Consider the following 12494-nt stretch of genomic DNA (forward strand, 5'->3'; position numbering starts at 1 on the left):
CCCTATTCAGAACATGTAAGAGATATCAGTTTAAAACTAGCTTTGTACTGAACAAACATGATAAATTAAAATACGTATTGCTTTTCATTTATGAAAACTTATGGTCCTACATCCTGTAGTATTATGTACTTATATTTTGGCATTGCTTTTATTAGAGTGTTTATGATGTCTTTATACTAAATCTGTTTGTTGTGTACTGATTTATACTTTAGCCTGGAATAACATGATTTATTTATAACTCTTAGATCAGTACTTTGTATCTTTTGTCTTTATGTTTTTTGTGCTTCAGGAGCCTGTGGTTTGGTGATTTTTGTTGGTTGCAGTCTCTTATATCTGTTTTTTGTTTATTGATTTGTCTTAAATCAGGCTGTTGGTTTTTCATTTCACATTTTGTCATGTCCAGACCTTTTATTGCTGACTATGCAGTATTGGTTTTGCTCATTGTTGAAGACCTTAGGGTAACTATAATAGCTTTAATCCACATTACTTGGACTCTTTTGGATAGTTGTCTCATTGGCAATCATATGACATATCCTGAGTTGAAATTTTATACAAGACTTCAAACCTGACAAGTCATTGCTCTTATCTCTAAGAACTGCCAAAAACCAAGTAGAGAAGCAGTAATCCAATACCAACCTGAAGTATTTGTCTTTATCTGTGTCACAGATGACTATGAATATGTCTGTGTGATGTAAGCCAAGTAACTCTTTAATTAGAAGCAATATTTTACAACATTTTTACTAGTTTTTGCCAAACATGTTTATTGATGAGTGGTATTTTTCAGGGACCTGAGAAAAGATCCGGAACTTGAAAATAGAAAACAGATAAGTAAGGATGTCACATCTGTACTACTATTTATATAACTAGTAAAACATGTTGAAAGAAGGAATTAAGAAGTTTTTTTATAAATAAATTTATTCATCACAAACATCATTGCTCCCATAATTCAACATTTTATTAATTGTTTTTATATCAATAAAAAATTTCTGACATGATTACATTTAAAGTCTATGAACAGACATAACATTTCACAATAATTTAAAACAACATCGAAAACAAAAAATACAGTCATTTTAAATGATCTGATGTTAAATGCATTATTTCCATCATTTGTGTAAGGAACCATTGTAAACTGTCAGATGTAAGATTGTGTATTAGGTTCTAGTAAAGCCAGTTCTACTTTTTTAAGAAGCTTTCCAAATATTTATGTTCAACTGCATTTTAAATCTCATTGGAAGTCCTTTAACTGATTATAAATGGATGTAGATAGTTGTACTAGTAGTTGATTATCCCAATGGTAAGATTTAATTGTATTGTCCATAATAGTCTATTTGCCAATTCCGTAATTCATCTTGTAATAAGAGATCAATTTGTAAGAGTTGTTTCCCTTAGGAGGGATAAAACTTTTTATTGACAATGAAGAGCTAAAAGAAAGAGGAACTGTATCTGTGTGTAGGTATCTAATCTTTAAGTTTATCAAATGTTTTAATTACATTTAATATTTTGAAAAGCTAATAACTTTTGATATCAATATTTTTTTTAATTATCAATTGTTTAAAACGCCTGTATATCACTTTCAACTTATCTAGGGGCGGATCCAGGATTTTAGGTTGGGGTTGGTTGGGGGGGGGGGGGGGGGGGGGGGGGGCAAACTTAAATTTTTGCCAATCGGACCAAGGCAAAAACTTTTTGGAGGTAAAATTATCGAAATATTCTTTATTGAGCTGAGGACAACCCATGGTTTGCAAATTTTAGGGGGCACCCGCCTGAATCTGCTCGTTATCTTGCTTTGCATGGGCAGCACATTGTTTGTTCTTGTTTAGAACCATTCTGCAATTGGCAAAACGAAACAAGTTTTATGAAAAGTGTGTAATAATGGAATCAAATTGGTAATTGACTAATAGACTATTGATTACCAGGTATTGATTTCAGCTCAATTTTCTGTAGATCAAATATGATTAATTGATTGTTGTTTTTTCTTATTATCCAGTTTCAACTATTTCATGCATATTCAGGATGGTGTGGCTGGATTAATCATCTGCTGATTCATCGCTGACAAATATAAAATTGTATCAGTGTTACCATAAGATTGGTTACTGATGGTGTGGATGGATAGATCATCTGCTAATTTATCGCTGACAAATAGAAAATTGTATCAGTGTTACCATGAGATAGATTACTTTGTCTGCAATCCACTTATAATGCTCTTGAAAGAAATTGTTAACTTCTAATCACAATTTGAAACCCTGGGTATGGTTCCATTTTCTTTCTTCATAATCTCAAAAAAGAAGTAAAATTATATCTGTATGAGTAAAAAAAATGAATGAAGATGAAAAGAAATTATAATGATGCCTCCTTAACAAAGACAAGCGTGCACATGCTGAAAAGTCTTGCTTGCTTTACTGATTATAACTGAACTCAAGGTTTTACTACTGGTATCACATAAATTTTACATTACTATTGTTATAACATAAATTTTACAATATCAATGATCCATAAAAATAAGGTCAAGGTCATATGAACCCTGCCAGACAGACATGTACACCTAACAATTATTCCATACACCAAATACATTTGACTTATTGCTTAAAGTATCTGAAAAACAGACCTTATCAAAAAAACCAAACATAGACCAATTCAACATGAAAATGAGGTCAAGGTCAGATGAACCCTGCCAGTCAGACATGTACAACTTACAGTCATTCCATCCACCAAATAAAGTTGACATATTGTTTAAAGGATCTAAGAAATAGACCTTAACATAATAAATCTGTATCAAAAGTTTATTTTGCAGTTAACTTGACTTTGTTGATCTATTGATTAATGTTTGCCAAAGGTAAGAGGTATGAAGTTTTAAGGCAACAGATAAAAGTGAGAAGATTTTAAGACCTGTAGTTATTAACCTTATCAGCATCAAAAGAAAAGTGATAAATCTCATCTTCTACAATATTTGTCATAAAGAAGACAAAAAAAAATATAAATAGCACTCAAGTTATAAAACTTACATAAATATGAACTTTTACATCAAATCATATTCATAATAAATTAGCGACAAACTTAACTTAAGGAGTTTTCATTATCAATTAACAATTTTTCTTACTATCAATCTGTGCTACCAAAATCAACAAAATGATAATTGTGAATTGAGGTAAAATGGCTTATGAAAGATGAAAACATCTTATGTTAAGGAGATCAATGCGACATGATCAGTTAAAATATGACTTATTACAAAACAATATGAACACTTAACAAAATATGAGAATTTTTCAGGAATCTCCATTCACAGGAAGTTCATTTACCTTCCCATCTTCACAAGTGTCACTAATCACATGATTATTTTGTGAACTTTCATTGGCTGGATTTTTTACTATAGAATTTTGAGATTGTCCATTGTTATTGTTGAATGTTGGAATATTAGATGGTTCCTCCTCATCTTCTCCTGGTACTTGAAGCCCTTTTAATTCTTTGGCAAAATCTGCCATTCCATATTGCTGTGCAATTCTTAGTCCTTCATCGAACAGTGTGTCATTCAATATCTTTGTCTTTGCAGTTGGATCAAACTGTGCACGTAAATGTGCAGCAAAATCATCTCCATCAGCAGAGTTGGATGGGGAAGATCCGCCACTTTGTAAATCTGAGCCTAAAAATATTACAATAATATATTTTATCATATTTTCATAAAGTATTCATACAAATAATGAAACTAAAAATGCTAACATGTTTATCATTTTGAAGCCAACCCAAATCCACAGTGTTTCATTACCCCAAAAAACTCTTGATCATTTTAAATGTTTTGACTGCATTTTAGCATATTCATGAGAAAACCGTGTGTTGTACAATTGTTCTTTAATTTGTGCTTTTGGGTTGCTGTCTCATTGACGTTAATGGCAACTTTTTTTTACTCATATATATGATCTTTTTTTTTTTTTTTACATTTCTGTGATGAACGAGATTCTCTTTGACTACCTGTTTTGTGCTATCATTAATGTTCAGTTCATCAAACTAAATCTCCCATTCAGATTTCAAAATTTCAACACGTTTTAAGAAAATATTAGAACCTATTTGATTGATTCAACCGATTATCCAGACATTAAGCAAAATTCTAGCAACATCTTATGAGTTTTATTATTAAAATGAAGAATGGTAAAAGTGACGCTACCCAAATTTGAACTTGATCTGATTTTTGTGGTAATAAGCATTGTGTGTAAGTCTCATAACATTTGGTTGAGGCTAACTTAAGTAGAGAACAGAAACTAAAAATTCAGCAATTTTTCTATTTGTAAACACGCATAACTCTAGAACAGTTGTGTATAAGTTTTATAATATTTGGTTGAGACAAACTAAAGTTAGAGAACGGAAACAAAAAATTCAGCAATTTTTATGTTTATAAAGGGACATAACTCAAGAATGGTAAAAGTGTGGCCACCAAATTTTGTACTTAATCTGTATTATGTAGTAATAAGCATTGTGTATAAGTTTCATACAATTTGGTTGAGACAAACTAAAGTTAGAAAACGGAAACACAAAATTTGTACTTGATCTTAGTTTTGTGGTAATGAATATTGTGTATAGATTTCATAATGTTTGGTTGGGGCAAACTTATGTTACAGAATGGAAACTAAAAATTTTGCAATCTTTCGATTTATAAAGGGGCATAACTCAATAATGGTTAAAGTGACACTACCAAAATATAACTTGATCTGTGTTTTATCAGTGGAAGTCAAAATTAAACATTGCATTGTATAAAGCATTGATTGTAGTTGATTCAACTATAATCATGGACAAAGGAAGATAACTCCAATTTTAAAAATTACTTGATATTTTAAAAAAAAAATAAAATTTGCAATTTTTCCATTTATAAAGGGGCACAACTCTAGAACGGTTAAAGTAACACCACCAAAATTCAACCTTGATCTGTGTTTTGTGGTAATAAGCATTGTGTATAAGTTTCATTACATTTGGTTGATGCAAACTTAAGTTAGAGAATGGAAACTAAAAATTTTGCAATTTTCCCATTTATAATGAGGCATAACTCTAGAACGGTTACAGTGACGCCACCAAAATTCAAACTTGACCTGTGTTTTGTGGTAATAAGCATTGTGTATAAGTTTCATAACATTTGGTGGAGGCAAACTCAAGTTAGAGAACGGAAACTAATTTTGGAACGTACGGATGTACGTACAGACGGACAAGGGTAAAACTTAATGCCCCCACCGCTACGGCGGGGGCATAATTAAATGTGGAATAAACCATCATATAGTAATTGCAGTATTCTATTGCTATCAATACAAAACATATTTTGACTTACTTATGTCATCATCATCAAAAACAAGTCTGGGCATCCTGGAAAATCTGAAAAAAATGGGAAGAAAAACATGTATAAAATTGAGAATGGAAATGGGGAATATGTCAAAGAGACCACAACCCGACCAAAGAGTAGATAACAGCCAAAGGCCACCAATGGGTCTTCAACGCAGCGAGAAAATCACACTTAATAGTATTATCAAGAGGCATAAAAATCTTGGTTACACTAATTAATGTATAGGCATCAATGTACTACTACTGCTAATATTTTACCTGTAAAGATGTGTTACAATTCATAATGGGATACTCAAGTTATCTGACAAAATAATATGGCCCCAGTGAACATAAAAATGGGATAAATAGAAATCAAAATTGCTACCAACACTTTTCCCAGATTCCCAATATACATAAAATAGTCTTTAGGTGCATACAAATTATGCTGGGGTTCCCCTGACTCAGGCTTACTTGCCACCTGCCCAGTAAAAATATTTTTAAAAGTTAAGACATATTCAAGAAATTTCATCTTGGAACTAAAATTTTGAAGTATTTCATACCATGTACAGGTATCCTTGGCAATTATATATGTCCTTGACTTTTGAAAAAGTTACCTAAAACCAATGGGCTTCCTACCTTTTTCTACTTACAACTAATTTTATAATTCATCATAAAATCAAACAAGTGTAACACAATACACAATACATCACTCAGAAACAACAATTTGCAATAATTTTTTCTTTGTGTGTGTTTTTTTTTAGGAGCTGTGACCTTGACCTTTGAGATTTTCACATGAAAATTAATAGGATTCTTCGCCTTCTCTATATCTTCCAACTACCGGTATACAAGTTTCATTATTAAAAAAAAAACAAACCAAAGCTTCCAACTATACAAGTTTCAGTATTAAAAAAAACAAACTAAAGCCAAGTTTAAACAGAATTCCTAGGTTAAGCAACAGTGACCTTAATCTTAAAACTTTTGACCCAATTATCAATCAAGGGAAACTCAAGTTGCAATCTTAAAACATTATTTCCTCATATTTTAGTAACAGTGACCTTAAACTTTGACTCTAAAAATCAATAGGCTTATTTTCCTTATCCTACTATATCTTCCATCTGTTTAAGTTTCATTCCTATCAAACAAGGGTTACTCAAGTTATAATCCAGAAACCATTTGTTTCAGAGACACAATCCGACAGATAAACAATGAAATGATTATGTGCCTCATATTTTTTTTTTGGGAGCATTAAAAGGTAGTTACACAGTCATTACAATTTTTATCAATTCATTTCATGAAAATGATGGTCTCATAGCACCTTTTTGTTATTGAGAATATTGTAATATAAATGGAGAATGTGTCCATGGGACTCAGATGATGCCCCTGATTGCATTTAACATTATAAAGGGACATAACTCAAGAAAGGTAAATGTGAAACCACCCAAATACTACTTCAGTATAGTTTTATTACATTTGGTTGATGTAAACTTAAGTTAAAGAATGGAAACGAAAAATTCAGCAATTTTCCCATTTGTAAAGGGGAATACTTCTAGAAAGGTATATGTGACACCACCCAAATACGAACTTCAGTATAAGTTTTATTACATTTGGTTGATGTAAACTTAAGTTAAAGAACGGAAATGAAAAATTCAGCAATTTTTCCATTTGTAAAGGGGAATAACTCTAGAACCGTATAAGTGACAACACCCAAATTTAAGCTTGATCTGTGTTTTGTGGTAATAATCATTATGTATAAGTTTCATAACATTTGGTTGAGGCAAACTAAAGTTAGAGAATGGAAACCAATTTTGGGAAGTACACATGTATGGATGGACGTACAGACAGACAAGGGTAACACTTAATACCCCCTTGGCTGTGGTGGGAGCATAAAAAGTCCATTTACCCTTTCTTCTGATAAAGAAAACACAATGACAACAAACTAATAAACATTTTCCTCACATTGTGAGAGTAACAACAAACTAATAAACATTTTCCTCACATTGTGAGAGAAATATACCAAACATTTTATTAAAAGATAGGGTTTTAAGAAATTCACTTACTTATTTATTTTCTTCATTTCTGCCTGCTCAGACAGTAGTTTTTCAAGTTTTGTGACATTCTGATCATACTGATCCTGAAGAGTTTTAGCCGTCTCTATGTCACCTCTTTCCTGGGCTGCCTGTATCTGCTTCTTAAATTCATCCTGTGTCTGATTCAGTGACCCTATTTCTTTTATCACAGCTGACATTCTATCCTAATTTCAAACAAATATATCAAAACACTATTTTAATATCCTATCCTAATTCAATCAATTAAAATGCGGACAAGACAATGATATAAGTTACTGGATTTCCTAATGAATTTGAATTTCATATCTGTAAGACATTTTTTTCTTCAAATATTTGAAAGAGATTTAATTACATTCTATTTTAAAAATAGATATTGTTCAATAACATTTGAAACATCACTGAATTAAAAGATAAATTGTTAACATCAAACAGGAAATAAAATGCCAAGTACAAAATGTATTTACAACCAATGCTGGATAATGCATATATTTCATAGAGGCAATTTTTTTCTTCAATATGAACGAAATGTAAAACATAAATAAATGTTGAATTTGTGATGATTTTTTTATCTGAACAAAAAGTTTTATGATAATAAACTGTTGACACAGAGATATGTCTCACCTGTCGGCATAAAATTCAGAAAAAGACAATCTGATGGACAGCAACATTGCTAATTAATTTAAAAGTGCTGGACCAACTAGTGGGTAGGCCCTCGAAATGGTTGACAAACTGAGATGTACAAACAGCAACTTTATAGAAAATATTGTCCATTGTAAGTAGTTCCTATCATACTATTAAACTTAACCATAAAACTTAACATTGAAAATTGTTAATCGATTAAAAGTCACTGGACCATGACCTAGGGAGCAGGGCCTTAAAATAATAGTTAAACTCATATGTACTGATAGTAATGCAACTTTAAAGAAAATATCATTGATCTAACACAAGTAGTTCATATCAAACTAACTTAAGCAGAAAACTTATCATTGAAAATTGCTTATTAATTGAAAGTCACTGAACCATGGCCTAGGGGGCAGGGCATCAAATAGTTGTCAAACTGATATGTACTGATAGCAATGCAACTTCACACAAAATATCATTGATCTATCACTAGTAGTTCCTATCAAACTAACTTAAGCAGAAAACTTAACATTGAAAATGGCTAATTAAATCAAAGACACTGGACCCTGGCCTTGGGGGCAGCACCTCAAAATTGTCGTCAATCTGATATGTACTGATAGTAATGCATCTTCATACAAAATATCAATGATCTATCACAAGTACTTCCCATCAAACTAACTTAAGCAGAAAACTTAACAATTGTTGATGCAATCATCACCGTCGCCGGAAAAGCAATCCCTATGTCTCGCTTTCCTCGACTATTGTCGCAGGCGAGACAAAAATTATGCAAAAATATGATCTCAACTTAAAATTTACAGATACATGTTATTAACATATCAATCATTAGACCAACATACAGGCAAATAACCTCTTACCAAAACTTACATTCATCACTTGTGACCTTTCGAACTCGAATGGTACATACATTCCTGGATAAGTTTCCAACATTTTTAAGAAAGTTGGATCCAAGCGTGATCTCTTTGCTGAAGGTAAAATTGTTTCACCAGACCTGTTAATAATGGCAAATCTATTACAGAAAAAATAAAATAGGTTTACATATTTTAGCGAATAAATATTGTCCTACCCCTAAAAACATTTTTTTAATTTGGCCTACAAAAGACTTTTACCTGAATTATCTTTTTTTATACAGGTAAATAAATTTGTTTAACATTTGTTGCTGCTCAGCTTAGGGCTATTCCATTAAAATGTATGTGGGAGGGTAGGAAGGGAAGTCAATTATTGAATGTGGGTCATGGGTCTTTTTCAGTATGCATCTATTACCATTATGCAAACTTACCTAAAAAATGGTTCTTGGTTGTAGGGATGTTTTGAAAGTCCCTTCCTACACTCCCACATACATTTTAATGGAATAGCCCTTATTGAAACATAGTGTATTTAGGAAGTCCACTGAAAAGGATTGTACGGGAGATATTGAGAAAGGGTCGCTGTCAATGGTATCACATAATACATGTAATAGTATAAAGGGTTAATATGATAAATTCAGAGACTAAAAAAATTAAAATTTCTATTTTTATCTTCTTAATATCTTTTTCAAAGGTTAATTTTTAAATCATGATTTTTATTATCCATGGTATAAGAACCAGTAATCCTGATTTTATTATCCATGGTATAAGAACCAGTAATCATGATTTTTTTATCCATGGTATAAGATCCAGTAATCATGATTTTATTATCCATGGTATAAGAACCAGTAATCCTGATTTTTTTATCCATGGTATAAGATCCAGTAATCATGATTTTATTATCCATGGTATAAGAACCAGTAATCATGATTTTATTATCCATGGTATAAGATCCAGTAATCATGATTTTATTATCCATGGTATAAGAACCAGTAATCCTGATTTTATTATCCATGGTATAAGAACCAGTAATAAGATTCATGTTTTCTCTTTTCACTAAACTATGGATGTAGTATTACAGGATGGGTATTCCTCATGAAGTCAACTCGGGAGGAGGGAGGGGGAGGTTAACTTCCTACAGGAATAAAAGTGCTTTTCATTTGCATTGGGTTTCATAATGTAGATGGATTTTGTGTCAAGAATTAATACATTGTATATCTTCTTTTTCATATTAGCTAGAATTCATTCAGCAAGATGGGTACATTTTACTATGTTCAAACTTTTGAACTTATTTACCTAGAGTGTCCTTTAGAGTATTGGTATCCGCTATCTTTAACAACCTGTCTTGCCAAGGGGAATAAATCTTCTCTTCTTGTTAACAGGGTCGGCATATACAAACATAGTTGTGCTGCTGCCTCATTTACTGAAATCTGAAATAATTCATATAAAATCCCTTTATAAATATTGAAATAATTAATAGGACCAATCACTACACTACAATGTAGTTTTCTATTTTAATGGCAAAAACAAGTTATCAGTATTGTGAACCAGCTTATTAATTTATGTTTATTCCTTTCTATATGACTTTGCTGCAGGGATTGATTAATCCTCATTTGATCAAATTTTTGCTCTAGCTGTCCATAACTAATCAAATAAATGGGGAATGTGTCAATGGGACACAGATGATGCCCCCACTTGCATGTAATGTTATAAAGGTACATAACTCAAGAACAGTACAGGTGACACTACCCAAATTTGTTCTTGATCTGAGTTTGTAGTAATAAGCATTGTGTATAAGTTTCATAACATTTGGTTGAGGCAAACTTAAGTTTTCAGCATTTTTTTCATTTGTAAAGGGGCATAACTCTAGAAAGGTAAAAGTGACACCACCCAAATTCAAACTTGGTCTGTTTTTTGTGGTAATGAGCATTGTCATGTGTATACGTTTCATAACATTTGGTTGAGGCAAACTAAAGTTAGAGTACAGAAACCAATTTCTGGACATACGGACGGACAAGGGTAAAACTTAATGTCCCCCTCCGCTACATGGGGGGCATAACAAAAGAAAACAGATCATTCAAATGCAATGTGATATCTACTTCATTTCTGATTGTCCATTGATGGTCAGAGTCATTAGCTATTGCACAATTGCAGTCAACATTTCTGGGATAATTTTAAATGTTTTATTAATATTTACAAGTAATGCATTAGAATTGGAGTAACAGAACCATATTTGAAACAGTCCAAACATGAATTGACGTAGGCAATTCTTCAAATAAGTTACTGCTATTCCTTAATTCTGGAACAAAAATGACCATAGTGAAAAAGAAAATTATAATCCTATTATCTATATCAAGTCTATTCCATGTATATCTAACAGCTATCCAAGGAAGGTACAAATTTTTCATGTGGACCAAAAGTAGAATATCTTAATACTTCATGTAGGCTTCTAATTTTTGTTATAAATTTGAAAAGCAGAGGCATTAAGGCATGCAGGCGTCCTGTAGATGTAGTAATCAATAATACTTATTGAAAACTTTAAAAAATTAAATACTGCTATTCTTTTGCTCGATGAATAAATCTTGAGAATGAGGCAGAAAATATTCAGATAAGAAATTCAAATAAAATATTGTAATGTTTGAAAGACCAAAATGTATATTCAAATTCAGTAAACAATTTTTCAGATCTTACAGAAGTTTTAGTTCTTAATTTTATAATTTGAGGTGAAGATGATACATAATTTTTTTTTCTATTCTGAATAAGCAAATTAAGTGTATAAAACATGTGTTGTGTCCAAACAACAACCAACAGTCTGTCAAAAAACTACAGTGAAAGCAGATGTTACAGTAAAATCTATGAATAAAATGTGCTGTCAACAGATTGTAGATTTATTCTTTCTTGAATACCTAATGTTGCATTACTAATATGTACTTCATTTAAGATATTGAAATGTTTTCATTAACTTATAGTCTAGTGTTGAACTACAGTAAAATAGCCAAAGAAGCCTTTTAGAAAGAAATACATGTAGTATATTTGGCTGTTTGTGTTCCTGATTGTTTATTTGATTAAGTCACAAAAACAATTTCAATTATTTAAAATTAAGCTCTCAGGTCTAGGCAAATTAGCATTACAAAATAAAGTCAACAATATAAGTTTATAAACAGAACAGTTATATTAGTTATTTATATGTAAATGCACATTGAAATTCAGATTTAATAAAAAATTAAACATTTCAGTGGGAAGACACTTTTCTCTTCCTATCTGACCATTTGAAATGTATAATTTTTACAAGAATATATCAAAACTGATAATTAAATATAGATTTAGTATCTGAAGTAACTTGCAGCAATATCTAACCTGTTATTTTGACAATATATTGTGGAAAAACTAAGATAAAAAACCTTACAGAGAAGAGAATGTTCTAAATTACAGGTTGTGCAAGTCAATAGCATAAAAAATAGTTTTTAAAGCTGCTATACTCATGTCATAAAGGAGTTTATAAAATATTTCCATACACCAAATATAGTTGACCTATTGCATAGAGTATTAGAAAAACAAACCAAAACACAAAAACTTAACTATGACCACTGAACCAAAATCAATCCCAACCTCCCTTTTGTGGTATTGAACCTTATGGTAAAATTTC

At 31.3% G+C, this 12494-nt stretch overlaps 1 protein-coding gene across 3 annotated transcripts in view; it reads right to left on the bottom strand.

The window, feature by feature from the left end:
* Window positions 1–937: 937 nt before the first annotated feature.
* The window catches only part of LOC127729068 (NGFI-A-binding protein 1-like), a 42119-nt gene continuing 30562 nt past the window's right edge, over window positions 938–12494 (bottom strand). For 2 of the 3 annotated variants that reach the window (XM_052236717.1, XM_052236718.1), the window contains exons 7-11: window positions 10145–10278; window positions 8871–9012; window positions 7356–7549; window positions 5309–5352; window positions 938–3640 (exon numbers count right to left, since the gene is read on the bottom strand). In XM_052236717.1, the coding sequence (XP_052092677.1) occupies window positions 3267–3640; window positions 5309–5352; window positions 7356–7549; window positions 8871–9012; window positions 10145–10278 (888 nt within the window). In that variant the 3' untranslated portion in view covers window positions 938–3266. The remainder of the gene's footprint in view (window positions 3641–5308; window positions 5353–7355; window positions 7550–8870; window positions 9013–10144; window positions 10279–12494) is intronic. The other variant, XM_052236719.1, reaches the window with a different exon arrangement.

The sequence above is a fragment of the Mytilus californianus genome, unplaced genomic scaffold, assembly GCF_021869535.1.
Source record: "Mytilus californianus isolate M0D057914Y unplaced genomic scaffold, xbMytCali1.0.p SCAF_2, whole genome shotgun sequence".
Taxonomy (NCBI): Eukaryota; Metazoa; Mollusca; class Bivalvia; order Mytilida; family Mytilidae; genus Mytilus; species Mytilus californianus.